Source organism: Zootoca vivipara, chromosome 8, assembly GCF_963506605.1.
Source record: "Zootoca vivipara chromosome 8, rZooViv1.1, whole genome shotgun sequence".
Classification (NCBI taxonomy): domain Eukaryota; kingdom Metazoa; phylum Chordata; class Lepidosauria; order Squamata; family Lacertidae; genus Zootoca; species Zootoca vivipara.
Genome location: NC_083283.1, coordinates 65009315 through 65031007, shown reverse-complemented (window position 1 = coordinate 65031007; position 21693 = coordinate 65009315). Strand labels below are relative to the sequence as shown.

The 21693-nt window shown below is 42.6% G+C and overlaps 1 protein-coding gene across 2 annotated transcripts in view; it reads left to right on the top strand.

Annotated features, from left to right (window-relative positions):
• Positions 1–15766, top strand: part of EXOC2 (exocyst complex component 2) — a 77111-nt gene extending 61345 nt beyond the window's left edge. For both annotated transcript variants that reach the window (XM_035126366.2, XM_035126367.2), the window contains exons 24-28: positions 8117–8172; positions 8935–9057; positions 11130–11191; positions 13703–13762; positions 15620–15766. In XM_035126366.2, the coding sequence (XP_034982257.1) occupies positions 8117–8172; positions 8935–9057; positions 11130–11191; positions 13703–13762; positions 15620–15713 (395 nt within the window). In that variant the 3' untranslated portion in view covers positions 15714–15766. The remainder of the gene's footprint in view (positions 1–8116; positions 8173–8934; positions 9058–11129; positions 11192–13702; positions 13763–15619) is intronic.
• The last annotated feature ends 5927 nt before the right edge of the window (positions 15767–21693 follow it).

Below are 21693 nucleotides of genomic sequence, written 5' to 3'. Positions count from 1 at the left end.
TGCACACAGAACAAGAGGGTCAGTTCACACATAAACTCCCATGGCCCAGTTCTCTCTTCCCCGAGATTCCTTGCACATGTGATTCCATGCAGACAATCCCCTTTGGACTGGAAATACATGTGTGCACTCTTGAGATTGAGCCATTGCATTTCCTTTGAATTTCTATGATCCCACACACCACACGTCCTTTCTGTGTGGGACAATATCGGGCATATATATAGCCTCTGTCTCTCATCAAAGGTTTTGGAATTAGGCTTCTGTAATCTCCATCACATTCCAGGCATTTCCCCCCAGATGAAGTCCTTTTTCAGATCAATGGATTCATTTTCTTATTTTTCTAAAAAGTAATATTCATAATGTTTGAGTGACAACCAAACTAAATTCATAAACATTGCATATCTCTAAGCCCATTCTTCATTTGCAAAATTGCTGTCATTTCATCTTGTAAAGGCTATGACAGGTTATTATTATGGCAACAGCTAACAGCTTTATGGATTTATAAGCGCCTATCACTTTTCAGCTAGTTTGTGTATTGAAGATTTTCATATATATTTTTATAAAATCGTAGTGATGGGGGGTTTTGAAGAAAATAACACCTTGCACCCAGTCGATGGTTTATGTTCATAAAAAGAAATAGTGGATTAAATGCCCAAACACTAAAGCATTATTTTTTGTTTTGTTTTGGTGGGTGGCACCTTTTTTAAAATAAAAAGTGGGTTAAAATTAAGATGTACCTATTACTGATATGTTTATGAATAAGCACTCTCTGCTTATAGAGTGGTGATGTAAAGTAGATATTTAAGTAACTTAGTTTATGTCTTTCAAACCGATGAAGACTGCTGATAGCATTTCAGAAATTGAATAGAGGCACCAGATTGGGGGAAAGAGGCATAGTTAAGCTCTTTGCATTTTCCATAGAGGTGCGTATCAAGAGAGATGGGTCCTCCAGCTCTTCTTGCCTCAAAAGAGCATGGCACCCATTCCCAGATTAAACCAGCCAGCAACCTGCATCTTTCATATGGTTTGCACTTGGGTGTATACTTGAGAAAGCAATTCCTGCTACTTGAAATGTTGCTTGCATTCACAAAATCATAGTGTTTGATCCGGCCAATAATAATAATAATAATAATAATAATAATGGTAAAGGGACCCCTGACCATTAGGTCCAGTCGTAGATAACTCTGGGGTTGCGGCGCTCATCTCGCTTTATTGGCTGAGGGAGCCAGCATACAGCTTCTGGGTCATGTGGCCAGCATAACTAAGCCACTTCTGGTGAACCAGAGCAGCACGCGGAAACGCCATTTACCTTCCCGCTGGAGTGGTACCTATTTATCTACTTGTACTTTGACGTGCTTTCGAACTTCTAGGTCGGCAGGAGCTGGGACCGAGCAACGGGAGCTCACCCCGTCACGGGGGTTCGAACCACCGACCTTCTGATCAGCAAGCCCTAGGCTCTGTGGTTTAACCCACAGTGCCACCCGTGTCCACATAATAATAATAATAATAATTTATTATTTATACCCCGCCCATCTGGCTGGGTTTCCTATGTGTGGGGGTAGAATTCCTCCCGCAGGACTTGTGCTGGCAGCAATGGGGAGTTGGTTTTTTCTGGCTCTCCCTGCGTTTCCTGTCGGAGGACCATCCAGAACTTCAGGGCAGGTGGTGCTGGGGGGGGGGTTGAGATCTCTGCAGGAACTCAGTACCTCTTTGTGCAAAGTAGGAGCCTTTCTGCTTGCAGGAAAGCAATGAAAATCCCCTTGTTTTTAAAGCTCAAAGCAAGGAAAGAGAAAAGAACCCTGGGATATTTATAGCAACTGTTTTCTTCAAGTTATTTTTGTCAGGTTACAACTGCGTTAGAATTAAGGAGTTAAAAACAGGAAATGTGATTAAAGTGGTGGGTAGTCCCTCCAAAGACTTTCCAGGGCTGGCCTACATGTTCACATTTTATTTTTCTAGCTACTGCAATATCAAAGCAAAGTGATGCAGAGCACCTTGAGATCCTGCTATGATCGGTGGAGGAATGTTTCCATTAAAAGCAGGAAATGGCTCATAGAAGACAATACTTCCTTCCTCATGCAGATGATCACCATTCACTTCCAGTAAATGTTTTAAGCAAACTGTAACCTCTTCATTCTGGATTTCTTTGCATGTTGTTCAGGTTCTAAATTACAGTCAAGGTCAACCTAAACATGGCCACTCTAAATCTTTTTCCCCCCTTTGCTCTTGGAAAGTTTATTCTCTTGAAGAGGAACAAAATTATAATCAAGGGTCTGTGAGCATAAGTATGGAAGGTGGTGGCCGTACATTGCAATTATTAGCTTTATTCGTGTGGCACCGGTTTACAAATAATTGGCATATTCATAAAATCCCCATTTTGATTGTTCCATTTTCCAAGAAATTTAAAGAAACCCTTTTAAGGTTTTATAGTGCGGTCTTTCAGCCAAAGACGTCAGTGAGGTTAGTATCACAGCCTCAGATTTGACAAAGTGCTTCCTCTTTGACTCCCAGAGGCTGTACCAGTTGAAATTGTTGACACTTCAGAAAATCACATGCTCTTACTCTTTGCTTGATTGGAACGTGCTTGGTCCCTGTTCTCACAATCATTGCTATGGATTTGAATCGGCACCCTGATTCGGCATTGGTTGGCAAGGGTGCCACAAATTTGCAAGGATGTCCCAGTCCATTCCAGGCATGGGGAACCGAGGGCTATTTTGTGTCCCCATTGTGTAGGAAAGCACAGGGAAGACCTGCACATTGCAGTTTTCTAGCAGCTGGCTGAAGCTAGAATGATTGCACAGTCACTGACATGATCATGGTCATCCTTCAAATGTTCTTTGGAGTAGTCTATTCTCCTTTGCCTTTGCTCAGCATTTCAGTCAAAGATACAGTTCTGGGGCAGATCCTGCCTTCAGTCCCCACCAGGCAAGACTGAATGCCCCTGGAAATGTGACCTTGTTGAAACACCCTTACCACCACATCCCAGTGTGGTTTAGAAAGAGCTGCTGCTTTGTCTTTGTATTTATTTCAGAGAACTCCTGCTGTTCCTCTTCAATTGTCAATGCAGAATTACTGCATGGATTCCTCCGCAAGGAAGACGCTTGCAAAGCCATGGAGCATGCAGTCCTGCAGGAGTAAATCGTTTTTAAAAAATAAAACACCCTTTAAAAACAACAACTACCTGTGCATTAGCTCTGCACCCCAAATTGATTTATGGCCAGATCTGGGTCAGGTCAGTTGTTCCCTGGGTCAGCCTGGGCCATGGCCCTGATGTCTGCAAAGAATAAATGCCAGATTGGGAGACCCAGAAAGTCAGCGCAGCCATACATTGCCCAGGGCAGAGGAGAATACTGTTGTAGTCAGGTCCTGCCTACAGACTTCCCATGGACATCTCCTTGGCCTCTCTGGGAACAGAATGCTGGGTGAGGTGGGCATTGATTTGATCCTGCAGGGCTGTTCTTTCGAATGCTGGGATTTAATTTGATTTTGCTAAAAGCAGCATATGAATAGTTCATTTTTGCTTGTGGCTTTCCAGAGGATCAGGAGGCTGGCTGGTTGAGGAAAGCGTTCTGGATTGTTGAACGTTAGCTTGAACCTACAAGATGATTCTAATGTAATGCTATGCTACCTCCCCAGCCAGTAGTGTGGTATCTTAGTGAAGAATCAGGTGTGTTTCCCCCCCCCCTTCTCTCTCTGTCTCATCCATTTTCCTACTCAGGCGAATACAGCCGTCTATTTTGTGTGTCCCTGGGGAATTTCCCAGTCAGAGTTCTACCTTCTGCTAAACGAGTCAGAAGGCATGTGGGTGGGGACAGTTCTGTCAAATACCATGACATCAGATGTCTGTCTTTGTATTTAGAAGGTTATGGTTTTTATAACTTGCACCTTCATCAGAAATACCTTGTTCATCACTGACTGACAAAAAAAAAACCCACTTGATTTACAAGGCTTCCTTTTCTTTTAAGGCAGTTAGGAAGACTTGATAATAACCCATGTCACAAAGCATAATAACCACAAGTTTTTACACTGACCTGCACATTAATTGGGAGTGGTATTCAACTCAGTTTTGCTCAGAATAAATCTGGTGAATTTGATCTAATTTAGTCGTGTTCGTTCATCTCCGTGGGGTCTACTCTGAGCAAATAGCACCCTTTCTGCACCTCAAGGTGTGTTGCCTCCACCTCTGTTTATTTTCTTCTTTTCTTTCATTTGGGGGGGGGGGGTGGAAAGACTCATATTATCTGTTCCTCTTCGCTGAACTGAGGAAATGGCACATGAAATTGACAAGATGGCTTTAGAGCTCTTAGTGCCATGAAGAGTAGTGTGACAATAATTTGCACCACAGGAAGTACCTCAAGAGGTGCTGTGATGCCACAAAAAATACCTCTCACTTTCAGCTCTGGAAGAGACTTCTGCTTGGAACCCAGGTTCCCCAGCTCATGGGGTCTTTGGGCTCCCAGCAGTGTGGTATTCCAGTTGTATGGGTGGTGCTTTTTAAAAAAAATCACCCTGCCACATGTATGATGTGCATTTCATGAGCTGTATATATAAAAAGCCAATGCAATTCTGGGCTGCATCAATAGGAGTATAGCATCTAGATCTAGGGAAGTAATAGTACCACTGTATTCTGCTCTGCTCAGACCTCACCTGGAGTACTGTGTCCAGTTCTGGGCACCACAGTTCAAGAAGGATACTGACAAGCTGGAACGTGTCCAGAGGAGGGCAACCAAAATGGTCAAAGGCCTGGAAACAAGGCCTTATGAGGAATGGCTTAGGGAGCTGGGTATGTTTAGCCTGGAGAAGAGAAGGTTAAGGGGTGATATGATAGCCATGTTCAAATATATAAAAGGATGTCATACAGAGGAGGGTGAAAGGTTGTTTTCTGCTGCTCCAGAGAAGCGCACACGGAGCAATGGATTCAAACTACAAGAAAGAAGGTTCCACCTAAACATTAGGAATAACTTCCTGACAGTAAGAGCTGTTCGACAGTTGAATTTGCTGCCAAGAAGTGTGGTGGAGTCTCCTTCTTTGGAGGTCTTTAAGCAGAGGCTTGACAGCCATATGTCAAGAATGCTTTGATGGTGTTTCCTGCTTGGCAGGGGGTTGGACTGGATGGCCCTTGTGGTCTCTTCCAACTCTATGATTCTATACAGGTGAAACGCATAAAATTAGAATATCATCGAAAAGTGCATTTATTTCAGTGATGCAACTTATTATTTTTTATTTTAATTCTAATTTTTACAAATGCTTTCTTTTGGAAATTCCACAGTAATTAAACAAATAGTTACAATAATACAAAAATAAACATCACTATTACATTTCATTAATTACATTCCTTTTATAATTGGCCCGCCTAACGACAAATAATTACAATTACAACAAATATCTTGCTTTGCATGTCATGCATCTATCTCGCATATTGGTTTCACCTTTTAAGTTGCATTACTGAAATAAATGCACTTTTTGCCGATATTTTAATTTTCCGAGTTTCACCTGTATATGAGACGGATTTGGACCACACAAATTTGACATAGACTTTCCTCAGAGAAATGTTGGAGGGTATGGTTAACGCTCATGTCATGGGCTGGGTACAGAAGGCCACAAAGTGAACCAGGCTTCAGGAGTTGATACGTGAGGCTAGTTGAAAGAGAATTGGGGAAGGTTTTTATTTTTCCCTTCAGAAGCTGTACGTGCTAGCACACAACTCCCAACCATACTAGGAGAGTGAATGCAGAAAGGGCTCTCTTGCTCCTGAAGCACCCATAACTCAGTGCATTTGAAGAAAACATATGTCTTTTGCAAATTGGCAAGCAGTGCTATTTCACTTTTCAAAGTGGTTTGAGGGCTTTTGGTCTTGGATGTGTAGGTAAACTACAGGTCTCTTTTCAAAGGGAAGTGCCGGTTGTACTTCCTAATTCAGCCAGCGTTGCTCATCATATCTTCAGACTGGGCAAACCTCAAAGAGCTTAACAGACAGGGAAATTAGAGTTGAGAAAGAATTCTTGCTTTTCCTGTTCTCTTGGCAGCATTTAACTCCGTTCTTTGAGCTCTTTGTTCTGGAGGCTATGGAGGGGGTTCTAGTGTTTGAAGTTCATGCCCTCTTTGAATTCATCCCAGCTTTCTGTTGAATGTGTTTTGGCATTTGAAGGTGGTAATTTGCTGGAATTATTAGAGAAAAAGTTCTTACACTCCCAGACTGCCTCCGATAGTCCTGTGCTTAGGATGGGGGCTGCAAGAGAAACTTTAATTAACCTCCTAACATAAATCCGTCTCACCCAATAACCCATTTCTGATACCTCAGAGCACAGTGAAGAACACAAAACTTTAGAGAGCATTCCTTCTCTGTGCCCGAACCAGGCACTCACTTCACATAATTTTAAATTTTATTGTTTAAAAGCACAAAGAGTAAAAGCACAAATATGCAAAAAAAAATAAACCAGGCACTCACTTCAAATAATAAAACATCCAGCCTTTTTTTGCAATGCGATTTTGTTCCTACAACTATTCTGTGGAGCCTATTTCAGATTTTTACTCCTTTCTTAGTTCCTGTGTCCCACTTTCTCTCTCTCTTTTTATCCAGTAAAGGAAGGGGTTTTATCCAGTTCTTGCCTCTCCTTCCCTGCAGTGAAATCTTGTGGAATTCCCAAGTTCAGGTCAACAACTCTGGGGAACCTTTCCTAAAAAAAGGTCAACCACTTTTGCATCCGACAACTCTGGGGAACGGGGGGGGGGGGCGCTGCCAGAGGGATCTTTGCACCACAGCGCCGGATATGCTTAAGACGGCCCTGTCCACAGTCACTTACGGACTCATTGTTAAAACCGTGTTTATGGAAGACAATCTTACTCAGCTACGAGTGATTGCCAAAGAAGAAGAAGACAGTAGGGGTCCCTTAGGGTGTGGCTCCAACCATTGTTGCACCAGTGATTTTGACTTTTAAAAATATAATTCATCTTTTTTATTTTGATTTAGTTTACTGGGACACCCAGATGAAAGACTGGTTTTGAAATGTTTATCAGACAAGATCCTATATATTACTAAGTGCATGTCTAACTCAGCTAGTTGACACTGTTACCTAAATGGAACAAATAGTACAATATTCTTGCTTCTCTTGTCAATTGTGCTCTGTATTTGAATGAACAGGTCATATGACTGTAATTAAGACTAACTGATTCACAGTTCATCTTCATTTCTGCTTTCCCCAGAATAATATCTTTCCATTCTATTTATAAACCATCACTGACGTTATTGTGGCACGTTTTATTTTTCTCATTCTAAACTCGGCTTATCTCCCTCCATTGTAAAGAACCAACTGAATGCTAAACAAACCCATGCACTCTCAATGCATTTCACCAAACTCTTTAAAATATTCACAACTGAGCGACAGAAATATATGTATGGTATAAGCAAATGTGAATAAATATATTTGCTATGTCAACACACAAGCTCAAAGTGGTTTATCAGCTTGTTAGACTTTTTCTTTATATTTATTGGTAACTAGTAAAATATTGGTTCTGTTGAAATAAATGCTGAACATTTCATGGACTTTGTTTTTAGCTTGATTTCACTGTGCTTAGTGCCGCAAGCTTTTTGGGCTGTTTTATTGCAGTTGTCTGCTCATCCCTTGTCATGAGCTACATTTGAAGTCACCAGCATAGAAATGAGAAGGTTGTTATTGCCAGTGATTTCTGCAATCCTGTTTTCCAAGCTCATATTTCTCTTTAATAATAGAAAGATCTATTTAATAAGACAATCGCAGTTGACAGCTGCCTTTTATTATTGAATAGTATTTGAAAAAACGACAAAAAAACGCACCCCTTGATGCTATTTTGAAGAGGAGGGAACAAGGGATGCCAGACGAGACTAGGAACTTCTGGCTTCTTTAACCTTTTGTGTAAGGAAATGTGCCTTTCTCCATTTCACTTTCAAAAAGGAAATAGATTATAGTGGTGTGGTTGGGAGAAGTTTTCATTTTCTATATGCTGGTATCGTGGTCAACTTTGTACCTGTTACAGGATAAAGAGGCCTGCATGGCACGGATAATCATGTCAAGTGATATTTCAGCATAACAGAATGAAAATCACCAACTATTTTGTTGTTGTTGTTGTTTTTTAATTACAGGTGTCAGGAACTATCTGAAGGAAGCCTTAGTTCACATCATTGCTGTGCATGCAGAGGTAAGGCTATTTCAGACTATCTATGATGAGTGTTGATGTGTTTGAAGCAAAACATATCAGCGGAACCGGAAGTTCAAGAAAAGCAGGCCTTTTTTAGTGCCAGAAAATCATTCCAAAGAAATATTAGCCTGGAGTTTGCTCTGTTGGTATTCCGTTTGTGACTTGTGAGCAGGCCCTGGCCTTTGGTGGGCTTTGCCAATAGCACTTCAACCATATTTTAGAGAAGATGGCAGAAGAAGAAGGCCTGATCTGGATAGAATAGAAGCACTCCTTTTTGAGGCTGGCATGACACTGGTCATTGCAAGTGCTCACTTCACTTTTTAAAATACATATTTTGGATCACTTACGGTCGGCAGGTATTGGGCTGCTTCTGCATGACCTGTTCATTGAGCATGTATCCCAGCTTGTTTGCAGGGAGACCAGATGCCGATGGCAATTTAACAAGCATTCCTTCTGATTTGTTTGTGCGGAGGTTGGATGGTGCGGTGTCAAAGCAAGGGTTAATCCCACACTTTTCCAGGGCATTTCCTTACAGCAAAAAAAAAAGTATTTTGGGGGAGTTGGTTTGTTGCACAAGACCTCCCCTCCCAGGCTGTTATAATCGTGCAACACAAATTTGCCGCTGTGCGATTGAGTCCCATCCAAACATGGGCGCACCTTTAGACAAGAGAAAAGGTCTTAATGCTGACAAGGCTTTTGGAGGGAGAAAGCGACTCCAGCATTTGAGCTTTCGGTTGTATAATTTTAATTTGAAACCTGCAGGTATTTGCCATTTCTAAAGAGCTCGTCCCCCGAGTGCTGTCGAGGATTGTCGAAGCAGTCGCCGAAGAACTCAGCAGGCTAATGCAGTGTGTTTCATCCTTCAGCAGAAATGGTGCTTTGCAGGTAACTGAATTCTATGCGTGGCGGGCACGGTGGGGGGGGGGGGAAATGTAAGTTTTTGAACACAATTAAGTCCTGTTCAGATGTTTGTATATTGTATCCGTGGAGGGGGCACTCCCTCTACCACCAACCTGCATTTAGCAAGAAGTTCAGAAGGAGGTTGTAAGTTGGGGTTGCCATACGTCCGGATTTTCCCAGACATGTCTGGGATTCCAATGACGGAATTAGCGTCTGGGGGAATTTTGGGAAATCGGCAGAATGTCAGGATTTTTGTGTCTGAATTTTTGCTTCTTGAAATACGGCAAGTGCATTTAGCTGAACGTGGTTACAGTCCTTTTCACAATCTGAAACCCTGCTTGATCAGGGTTTGCAACCACAGACCACTGGCTAACTGTGTGCAGCTGAACACACAACTTTAAGACCTTTTCTTGCTACGTGGAAAGGTCAGGAGTTTGAGGAGGTGTGGGCAGCTTCCAACCCCCTGCACAGATACAGGGATCACACCTAGACGTCTCGACATCCTCACCAGTTGGGAATTCCAAAAATTCATGACAGTTAAGCTGCTATTAAATGAATGCACATTTGCAGTACATGTAAATAGACATATATGTTTTAGAAGCCTGCAACAAGCAAGTCGATGTAAAAATGATCAAGTGTAGTTTCCAGGATGGAAGGGTGCCGTAGATTCATTTCTGAAGAAGCATCGGTGTGTCTGACACCCACACAAAGTATTGCATTATGACGTGCAAATTATTGTTTTTCTAAGTGTATCAAACCATGTCAGACTGCCTGGGGAGACTGAACTCTTTCTATGATCAAATTTTGCTCTCTAACAATTTGGATTCATTTAGCCAGAGCTCAGTTTTCTTGATTCACTAACATCCCAAGAAAGTTAGGAATTTAAACATTTTTAATAGCATATCGCAAATTGCGGAGAAGATAGTGAAGCCAACCTCCATCTTACTTCATGGGCTTCATTAGAACTAGAATATCTAGCTGGAAGTCTTATCTAGCAGTGTGGTATTTGCTGATCCTTTTAGTTTAACAGTAAGCACTTAAGCACACCACAGTTTGTCACCTTTTGTAATTACATTACGCAGGGTTTGCATATGAAAGAGGACTATGCAAGACCCCACCCACTTTTGACTCTGGCCCTGCCCACCACTGGCATGTAGCCCTCAAAGCAATGCGTCCTTCAACAGTAAAAAGAATCCTCCCCCTGCAACTATCAGGCATGCCTTCTCTTCTCTGCTTCAGCATAATTTTGCTTTCCATGCTATCGGATAAAGGGGCAAAGGAAGAGGGTAGATTTTTTTAAAAATAATGTTCTATTGCAAGATCAGTAGCAGGGCTATATAGGCAATTACTATAGGTATATAAGGCCATTTATCCCTTCATCCTTCCCCAACCTAGTGCTCTTCTGATGTGCTGGACTACAACATTCATTAGTTCCAGCCAGTGTGGCTAGTGATGATCAGGGATGACGGGAGTTGTAGTCCAAAAACATCTGAAGGGTGAAGAAGGCTGACATAAATGAACTTCTTAAAATCACTGAATGTAAAGCATGTGAAGGGGTAGAGAGGAGCCTGTTGTTGTTGCTACTGTTCAGCAGCCAGAAACGGGGGGGGGGAGGGAGAGAGAGAGAGAGAGAACAAGATGCATATTGACAGACTTCACCCTTTTGCACTTCCTTCCTCTTTGGTGGCACTGTATATTAAGAGGCCAGAACCTCCCTGGTAAGAATAAATGCAAGCACTTTCCAGGACTTTTACTTTACGTTTACAGGGCGGGGGTAGGGGACTTTAAGAAACTATATTTGCAAACTTATCCTGATAGTCAGATTTGGTTTAATTCATTTCCAGGACTTCCCAGATCTCCTGTTGGCTTTACAGCTGTTTCGGGACTGATGTTTCCAACACAGGAAACAAATTTTCGGTGAAGTGTTCTTAACTTTTTGCCTCCTCCTGCTGCACCAGCAGCAGCATTGTTTTGCTTATGCAGCCAAACCTTGTGAAATCAGATTCTGAAGCTATAAATACACACTTGCTTGATTTTTGAACATTTATGTCCTCCAGGCCCGGCTTGAAATCTGTGCACTGAGAGATGCAGTGGCTGTGTTCCTTACATCTGAAAGCAAGTAAGTACAAAAGTAAGAAGTTCAGCAAATGTGCACAAAGGTGAAAGGAGCCTATGCCAGGCATCCCCAAACTCCGGCCCTCCAGATGTTTTGGACTACAATTCCCATCATCCCTGACCACTAGTCCTGTTAGCTAGGGATCATGGGAGTTGTAGGCCAAAACATTTGGAGGGCCGCAGTTTAGGGATGCCTGGCCTATGCTGTTGTATCCTCAGCATAGTCTTAACAACAAGGATTGAGCCTCTTTCTTGGGTAGCAGACAAGCTTCTTGAAGCAATGACATCTGACCGAACCCAAAGGGTGCTCATCAATGGCTCCTCCTCATCCTGGAGAGTAGTGACTAGTGGGGTGCCACAGGGTTCTGTCTTGGGCCCAGTCTTGTTCAACATCTTTATCAATGACTTGGATGATGGGCTTGAGGGAATCCTGAGCAAGTTTGCAGATGACACCAAATTGGGAGGGGTGGCTAACACCCCAGAGGACAGGATCACACTTCAGAATGACCTTAACAGATTAGACAACTGGGCCAAAGCAAACAAGATGAATTTTAACAAGGAGAAATGTAAAGTACTACACTTGGGCAAAAAAAATGAAAGGCACAAATACAGGATGGGAGACACCTGGCTTGAGAGCAGTACATGTGAAAAGGATCTAGGAGTCTTGGTTGACCACAAACTTGACATGAGTCAGCAGTGTGATGCAGCAGCTAAAAAAGCCAATGCAATTCTGGGCTGCATCAATAGGAGTATAGCATCTAGATCAAGGGAAGTAATAGTACCACTGCACTCTGCTCTGGTCAGACCTCACCTGGAGTACTGTGTCCAGTTCTGGGCACCACAGTTCAAGAAGGATACTGATGAGCTGGAACGTGTCCAGAAGAGGGCAACCAAAATGGTCAAAGGCCTGGAAACGATGCCTTATGAGGAACGGCTTAGGGAGCTGGGTATGTTTAGCCTGGAGAAGAGAAGGTTAAGGGGTGATATGATAACCATGTTCAAATATATAAAAGGATGTCATATAGAGGAGGGAGAAAGGTTGTTTTCTGCTGCTCCAGAGAAGCGGACACGGAGCAACGGATTCAAACTACAAGAAAGAAAATTCCACCTAAACATTAGGAAGAACTTCCTGACAGTAAGAGCTGTTCGCAAGTGGAATTTGCTGCCAAGGAGTGTGGTGGAGTCTCCTTCTTTGGAGGTCTTTAAGCAGAGGCTTGACAGCCATCTGTCAGGAATGCTTTGATGGTGTTTCCTGCTTGGCAGGGGGTTGGACTGGATGGCCCTTGTGGTCTCTTCCAACTCTATGATTCTATGATTCTATGATTCTATGATTCTACATCACCATTGGGGAGAAGCTCCCCCTGGCCACATGAGCCACTCTCACTAGGCAAGATTTTTGAGAACTCCCAACCAAGGGATCCCCAATCAGTTGTCCTGTTCATTTTAGAGATTACACAGATGCCCTCGGTCAAGAGGAGTTAGGCTCTAGCTGAGCTCCATCATTCCTCTTCTTTTTCATTGATTGCTACCACACATTAGCAAAGCAACGGGAGCTGCAATTTTGAACCAATTGTGAGGTCTTGCTGGTTAGGTAGAGTTCCTGGAATTGAAGTTTCTTCTCCTGGCAGCTGCTGCTCTTCTGCAGCAGAACCACAAATTACACTGTGCTAAGGGCTATAGTTTCAAGCAACGCATATAGACTGTTCGTAGCTGAGTTTTGCATAATTTTGAAAGCGTGTTACCTCTTACCCTGCTCTGCAAATGTCTAGCAGAGATTAAAAATTACTTGGCCTTGGCTGAAACAGTCGGCAGTATGGTTCCTATTAGCATAGCTGCCAAGTTTTCCCTTTTCTCGTGAGGAAGCCTATTCAGCATAAGGGAAAATCCCTTTAAAAAAGGGATAACTTGGCAGCTATGCCTATTAGGCTCTCTTTCCCACACATCCATCAAGAACAGAAACGAGAGAGCCTTTGCGTTCATTTGTTTTGACCAGTTGGGTGCAACTGTTATGAACTCCTCTCTCCCATGAAAGCAGGAGCCGTAACATGTCGCCTTCCTGGTTCTTTCTGTGAATGACCCCTGCGTGTTATTAAAATAAAATAATAATAATCTGTCATTTATTAAAAGGATTAGATGTGGAGGAATTCATAGAGAGCAGCTAGTTTTCAAAGCAAATGGAGAAAAGGCTTCATAATCAAAATAACAAATGAAACAGGGAGCGGGAAACGGCTAAAGTTTTAAGCTTCTTTTCATGGAGCGAAATGCAGTCGCATGCATGCACATATGTGCATTTCTACATGTGCACTGAATGCTAGCTACATACTGGAAAGTTGTAAATTGAGGCATTTTATTATGATGTTAATTTTAGAGGGTAAATGTTTGTATTGTGGAAATGCATAACTATACAACCTGCATAGTCGAAAAACGAGTCTATGCTTAAAGCATGGATATAGGTTGGGAATAAAAAGGTCATTGTAGACCTCGGATACAATCGGTGTGTGCTTTAATGTTACAGCTCAAGCTTTAAGCAAGCTTTGGAAGCCTTGCCCCAGCTGTCAAGTGGTGGAGATAAAAAGTAAGTTTATGCCCCCTTCATAAGTTAGAAAAAGTGTTCTATGAACAGTATGGTGGTTAAAATGTTCCATGATTGATATTTCATAAGGTTAGTCCAAGAAGTAACCACCTTGCTGGTGGTTAAAGTGGTGATGTCTCTCTTACGACCCTTTTCTGCACACACGTTCAGTATCATCGTGATGCCGTTCGTCTTTGAATGCACTCTGTGGGTCAACATAGTCGAAGGCAGAGGTGGGAAAACTGGAGGTCTGAAGAGCTATATTTGGGCCTCAGGCCTAACGTCCGCCACTCCTGACCTGCTAAATTAGTTCAGCACCACACAAGCAGTATCAGGAATATGATCTTGTCCTTCCCACATCCGAACGCGGCACCCTGTCCACTTAACCAAACTGCCACCAAAAAGCCCGTATCTTTTTTAATTTTCCCGTTGCGCCTAAGTGATGCCAAGAGGGAAGTTTCCTTTTAGATGCTGGGAGGTCAACACACTTACATTTCCAGATGTAACTTTGGGATTTGGTTTGCCTCCAGCAGCTTCAGTGCTGAACTCCGAGCAGCAATTGGCATACAAAAACGCTTGAGTTTCTTCCAGAACGCAGCTGGCGGACTTAAGGGTTATATTCCCTCTTCCTTATTCTTTGCCCTCATACACTGCTGTTGCATCTGCAAGCTTGCTGCACACTTCTTTTAATGAATTCACATTTATGGAAAGATTTAGACCTGTTCGTGTTGCCAGTGACATATTATATTTAATATTGACTTATTAAGTATTTGCCTGTGTGTGGCTGCCCTGCTAGTACCTGTTTCTGCAGGGTGTTATTGAGGAAGTAGATACTGACATGTTTATGTCTTTTCCTTGCTGGCCCTGGCACAGATTATACAGCTGTGGAATTTACTGCCGCTATTAAACGCTGTGTTTTTTTCAAAAGGAAATTGGTGGTGGCTGCCTAACGACTAGCTCAACATTTTTTTAATACAAAATTATGTGGTTTCTTCCCTTTTCTTTCCTAGAGTTTTGAGGGTTTTACTGATCCTTTCAAAAATGCACACACAAGTGTGCGTGCATGTGCGTGCACACAAAAAAATTATGCTTACCACCTAAATGCTTTGCTTTATCATAGGTATCTGGCAATCTGAGAATGTTTATTGAATATTTGATTTAACTAATGAGTAAACATTGCAATCAAAGAGAAAGGAGCCCAAACAACAGGGTTTCAGTTTCTGGTTGTGCCACGCAGTGAGGTTATGTAGGCTAATCCCATTGTCTGTCTGAATTTCCTCAAGCTGTTGCAACTTCAAACACACACGCATGCTAAAAAGATCTGCGAGCCTGCAAAACGAGACGTAAGTTCTATGACAGGAATGGAGAATATGACCACAGTTCCCATCACCCCTGACCATCAACTTATGCTGCCTAGGGCACTTCAGTGTAAGAATCAAGGACACTATTTAAGAACCCGGAAGAAGCAGCCATTTTGCCCATGTTTCAAACCATGGGTTATACTGGGGGGGGGGGTTTCATTTTATTGTGAACACATCAGAAAACAGATCATTGAACCTTGCTATGAGTCTTCCCCCACCGAGAAAACTTTGTGAGTGTCCCATGAAACTTAAACTAGCACTCCTAGTAAGCATGCGTAGCAAATTAGGCATATATAAGATTGTTTCACATGTGTATGCAATGCACTGCATTTTTTACTATTAAATTTATACCTCATACTCCAAAAGAGCCCACAGGCAGCAATTTGTGGCACAATGTATTTCTGATTCTGCCTTAATCCCCCCTGTATATGAAGTTTGTTGGTTCTGTCCATGACCAAAATACTGTGCAAAACCTCAAGAGCATTTTCCTTTCAAACAGGTTGCTAGAAGAGCTACTGAATGTATTCAAGAGTAGCATGCAGTTGCAGCTCACCTGCTTTCAAGCTTCTTCTTCCACAATGGTGAAGACATAAGGCAACTCTGAAATGTAATCGCGTTAGGAAAAGGAAGCAGTATCAATCCTGATCATTGCCTTTTCTTGTCTATGTGCTACTGTATTTTAATTGCCGACAAGTGTAACTATGTTGGTCCACTTGTGTGAATTGTGTCTCTTGAATCCAAACTCCAGAGGTTAAAAAGATTTGCCCATCTTCCATTGCCAGAAAGAATGTCTAACAGAAGCTTTCTTGGTTGGCGGTTTGTCCTGAAAATAGGCCAATTGCAATTTTCTATATGGTAAATTACCACAGTACATGTGTTCGGCAAGCCAATTATCCCATCAAACAAGGAGGAGAATTTTTCTGCCTCCCCATGTTTCTAATTAGCTACAGAAATGTGGTAAAATTCTCCAGTTTATTGACTTACCGGGTGGCGACATGCTCATCAGGGTTATCATCTATATTCGCCAACAGACCTCTCGTTTTTACTTACCCCATTTGCCAGCTTTTGTAATGATCTGTTTCAACCAGGGAACACGCTGCAACTTTCATGTCAGCAAATGATCAAGTGGCTTTATTATTATCCAGGAGTTGGATGACAAAGAATGTACTGAAATGCTGCTGTCTAATAAATATAAGTGTGTACTCGTGATTGAATGTGTGTTAAAGTTAGATGGCGGGAACAAAACACACGCACACTCACATAGACAGTTAAAGGTGAAACTTGGGAAATTAGAATATCGTCGAAAAGTGCATTTATTTCAGTAACGCAACTTAAAAGGTGAAACCAATATATGAGATAGATGCATGACATGCAAAGCAAGATATGTCAAGCCTTTATTTGTTGTAATTGTAATTATCTGTCGTTAGGTGGGTCAATTATAAATGGAATATAATTAATGAAATGTAATAGCGATGTTTATTTTTGTATTATTGTAACTATTTGTTTTATTACTGTGGAATTTCCAAAAGAAAGCATTTGTAAAAATTAAAAGAAAAATAATTTATTTCAGCATTACTGAAATAAATGCACTTTTCGACGATATTCTAATTTTCCAAGTTTCACCTGTATTTTCCGAAGTTAAAAATATGGACAAAACTCCAGAGGCTCAGTTTGGAGGTTACACATCTTCCACAAACTACAACGTTGCTTTCAGGCCTGGATGATACCAAACCATTTGCCAGAACCCACCAGGTTGGGGCAGCTGCTAGCCTCTCCCTCACACTTAATTCATGAGCAGCGGTGGCTCTATAATGTGTTAGAGACCTGGGCCCTTGTTTGGTTTCCCCTGTCAGTTGCTAAGCCCATTCCTGGGGAGTTAGGCACCATTTTGCATGAGTGAGGCTTACCAGGCAGCGGAGACCATGGAGCTGTAACTGGATAGGATAGCCAAGCAATAAGGATGTACTTTGTTTTTCACACATGGCTTCTCCATTTTTGGCTCTCTCTTTTTGTTAAATAAACCATGACACAGTGTAATATGTCATGTTGTTGTTCATCTGAGATTGCGTTTACATAATTTCAAGACCTTCTAAGCCAGGCATAGGCAAACTCGGCCCTCCAGATGTTTTGGGACTACAACTCCCATCATCCCTAGCTAACAGGACCAGTGGTCAGGGATGATGGAAATTGTAGTCTCAAAACAAATCTGGAGTTTGCCTATGCCCATAGCTGCCAAGTTCTCCCTTTTTTTAAGGGAAATTCCATTATGCTGAATAGGCTTCCTCGCAAGAAAAGGGAAAACTTGGCAGCTATGCCTATGCCTGATTCTAAGCAGTAGGCGATTGTTACCGTATTGGCCCGAATATAAACCGCACCCACAAATTAGCCAGTGGCTCAGGGGAGGCTTGGGAGCCGCGATCGGGACAGGCGGCGTTGTCCCACACCCCGACATCCATCGTGTTGTAAGGTCACGGATATAAGCCGCACTGTAACTTTTCACAATAGGAATTTGGGGGGGGGGGAGTGCAGCTTATATTCAGGCCAATACGGTATGTAAAACCTTGGGATTTAAAGGAGGTGTACTTTCTTTTCCCCATGACTGTACCTTGCATTTCTGCCCACCATCCAGAAAGAGAAATGGAGAAGGCAGCTGCTTCCTCTTCTCTCCCATTACCTACACCACCCCGGCGTAGAGTTCTGCAGGTATGTCAGGGGAACAAAGGGCTTTGGGTCTGGTGGATCATGGCCCTAACACACCGAGTCCTTTCCTCTCCTGCTCCAGAACATCTGCATGACGGGTAGGTAAACTAAGGCCCGGGCACCGGATCCAGCCCAATCACCACCTAAATCCAGCCCGCGTACGGTCCAGGAATCAGCGTGTTTTTACATGAGTCGAATGTGTTCTTTTATTTAAAATGCATCTCTGGGTTATTTGTGGGGCATAGGAATTCATTCATTCCCCCCCCCTTCAAAATATAGTCCGGCCCCCCACAAGGTCTGAGGGACAGTGGACCGGCCCCCTGCTTTCAAAGTCTGCTGACCCCTGATCTACAGCAACAGTCCTCTCCAGAAATGTGTCATCCCACAGGCAGAGCTCCCTCTCTGGCGTAAGAGCAGCAGCACTTGCACTACTTCCTGAAGTGCTTCCGCTGGCTGCCTGGGTTGGGGAGGCTCATAGCTTGAAGTCAAGAAAATCCCCAACACCTCTTCCCCACAATGAGAGTCTATTGGCAGCAGTTATATTATAGGATAAGGGTGCCCTACATGCAGATTTACAACAACAAAAGCCTGTCGATTACAGGCAGCCTTGTTGATGGGAAGTAACATAACAGTGCACCCGAAAGACTGAAAAGAACTCTAATTTTACTCATCTTTTTGAATGCTATGATTCACAGTCCTGGAAAAGGTCCTTGAGATCATTAAGTCCATCTTCTGCCCTAAAGCAGGATTCTGCACGCACAACTCCTGTATTAAGCATGATTGCTCTCATCCTGCCGTCTCACAACATGGATTTTCTTCTAGTTTTATTAACATTAGAGATGATTAAACGCATGTTAGGTCAGATTCATAAGGGCTAATAATGGATTTGCTGCTGACCAACTTGTATGTCAGGGCAGAGCTTGGAAAGTTTGTTCAGTTCAAGTTCAACCTTTCGGCAAAAGATTTTGTGTTCCTAATACAACAAGCTGCCTTGTAGGAGTATAAAATATACCGGTACTTAAGACAAAGAAAACACCAAAACACACAGGGAAAGGTGAATTTATTTTTTTCCTAACAATTATTATATTTAAGCTTCAAGGCCCAAGTACAAGTCAAAAGCATAACAAACACCCATAAGAGAATGAAGTTGAACATGAATTAGAAATCGTTCTGCCCCCAAGTGATTTTAATTCAAGTTCCATTCACCTGGCAATTGTGGAACCTACTTTCAGGGGTTGTTTTGAAGTTTTTCAATGGATTCAGTGAACCTTGTTAAACTGAACTCCGTCATTCCATGCGCTGGTCAGGGGTGGGGGACCTGTAGCCCTCCAGATGTTGCCCTAATAGCTCCTATAATTCTTGACCGTTGGCCATGCTGGTTGAGGCTGATAGGAGCTGGAGTTCAACAACATCTGGAGGGGCACAGGTTCCCCGTCCCTGATATATGTCAAGATGTGCACCAACACAAATCATAAAACACTACAAATGTTTTAATTGGTTCAGAAGAATGTAATTAATTCACAAAATATATGCTATACACTTTATCAGCAGGAATGTAGCCAGTTATTTAATTACACTTTGTTCAACAACAAGGAAGTCCCATAACAGATCCAGGCTAATAATAAACATCCATTTTTTTGTGAGCATACAAATATCTGTTCTCTGTACTTACCCTGCTTTTAGCTATCATGGTACGCCTTTGGTCTGGTGGCCTTTGGACTCATCCAGCATTGTTCTTCTTAGGCTGGCCGAGAAATTGGATTCATGGAAGATGTGGCTATCAATGCATACTGGTTCTGATGACTATATTCTACTTCTCGTTACTGCGTAATAAAATGGGAGAGGATTTGTGGTCTTTATGATATTTGCTTGTTTAGGCATCTGGTTGGCCACTATAGAAAACACAATGCTGGGTTGAATAGCCCTCTCATTTTCATCTTCTATTCCAGGCATCCCCAAACTTGCGGCCCTCCAGATGTTTTGGACTACAATTCCCATCTTCCCCGACCACTGATCCTGTTAGCTAGGGATCATGGGAGTTGTAGGCCAAAACATCTGGAGGGCCGCAGTTTGGGGATGCCTGTTCTATTCCATTCTATTTTCATCTTCTATTTCTACTTCATTGAATTCTGGACATTATCATTTTCTGGGACCTCAGCACTTTGTCTAAACTGGAATATCTATGATACCGTGGCCTAGTCTGTGATGATAAACTAAGTTTGGAACCCTTTTGGAGTTTACGTGAAGCATATTTTTACAAAGGTTAAGAAGGTCACTTGCCTTTTACCTGAACTCCTACAAAAACAAGCAAGAGTTGCAGAATGACTCCTTAGGGTTCTCCCTCTTTGGGGGGGGGGGGTGTTGTTCAGCAGCCAATTGTGAACAAAAAAATCCTAGTTTAGGCCAATAATAATGGGGAGTGATCACAAAGAGGCTGGATTGTAGGCAGCTAGAGAGACATGAACTCTGTATTTCTCTGGCAATCAAACAGCTGGTTTATAGGAATATTAATCATATTTTGCTGTGTGTTTTCAATGTGGGCTTTCACATTAAAGCAAACCACGTGACACATTGCATAAGGGGATATTTAGAAAAAATGTCATTCTTGATCTGGCAATCTGCAAGAGCATATGTGGTTTTAAAAAAAATAACACAGCAGGAGGTGTCTTCTTCAGGCACGTCTGGAGTAATATTGATGGTGAGACTGCATCAGTTTCTGTGCGTTGCATTATCAGTATGTAATGCAAGAAAGGTTATGGAGTCCAAAACCTAGAAAAAATGCTCCTCAACCCTGTGACAGATCCTTGATGTGATTTGTAAACTCTTGTAACCTTTAGCCATTAGATGATAAGTGGATTGTCCCTAGTAGCCCTCAAGAGTTTGCAGATAAGAAGCATTCTCAGAGCATTTCTATGAAACCTAGTTCGGGTTCCGGTTTCCGCCTGCAGGAATGGCGGACCTGTTTTCCATCTCTCTGACCTTTGTAAGGAATTTGGCGGTTGCTAGGGGAGTAAATGGCAACCCCCTACCCTCTCCGGGGGTTACGGAGAGGGGCCGCTGGCCCGCGATGCCCCCAGACCCACTCCGACTGTTTTTGGAGTGGGGGGAGCTTGGGCTGAGCACTTACAAGGGCCAGGACTCCCGGACGCTAATCTGCATGGCGGGGATTTCCATGGTTAAAGAAGATAATTAGGCTTAAATCTATGGACATACTTCAGAAGGAGGGAAAGAAGCGCTGTTTACTGCTGAGAAATTTATGCTGCCGAGTGAGAGGAGTCAAAGATTGTACTGCATCTGGAAGAAGGATTGATGGGGACGGAGCGATAAGGGGAGTGAGTTTTTATTTTATTTTTTTTCTTCATATTGTTGCCTCGTACCTTCCCGGACGCGATGTCCTGGCTTGTTTGGAGTGAAAGAGAAGCAAAAGACTGTGTGAGTTGAACCTTATAACTGTTGTTACTGAGCATATTTTTTTAAAGATGTGGAGTTGCCGATGAGAAAAGCCCCCCCCTAGTCGGACGGAAGGAGTTCTGAATGCGTTCGGAGGATTTATGAGCTGTGACGCACTTTAAATTGGAGCAGCGACCTGAAGCTAAGTTCAGCTATAGGGCAAGGAGATCCATTAATTTACCAAGAGTCTATGGTTTGATGTTTGGGTCTCCTGCCTGGAAAAGCTGTAAATTCTATAATGATCGTAAATCTTCATGGCTATGAGAGAAAAGCGAAAGTGATTTGAGCTTTTTAAGATGGCGCTACTTCGAATTGCTTCAACGCAACAGGAGCTCCATTAAGAAGATTTATGGGGAGGCTGGACTGATTAACTCACACAGGAGAAAGAACATCTGTGAGACTTTGTTTGATATTTATATCAGC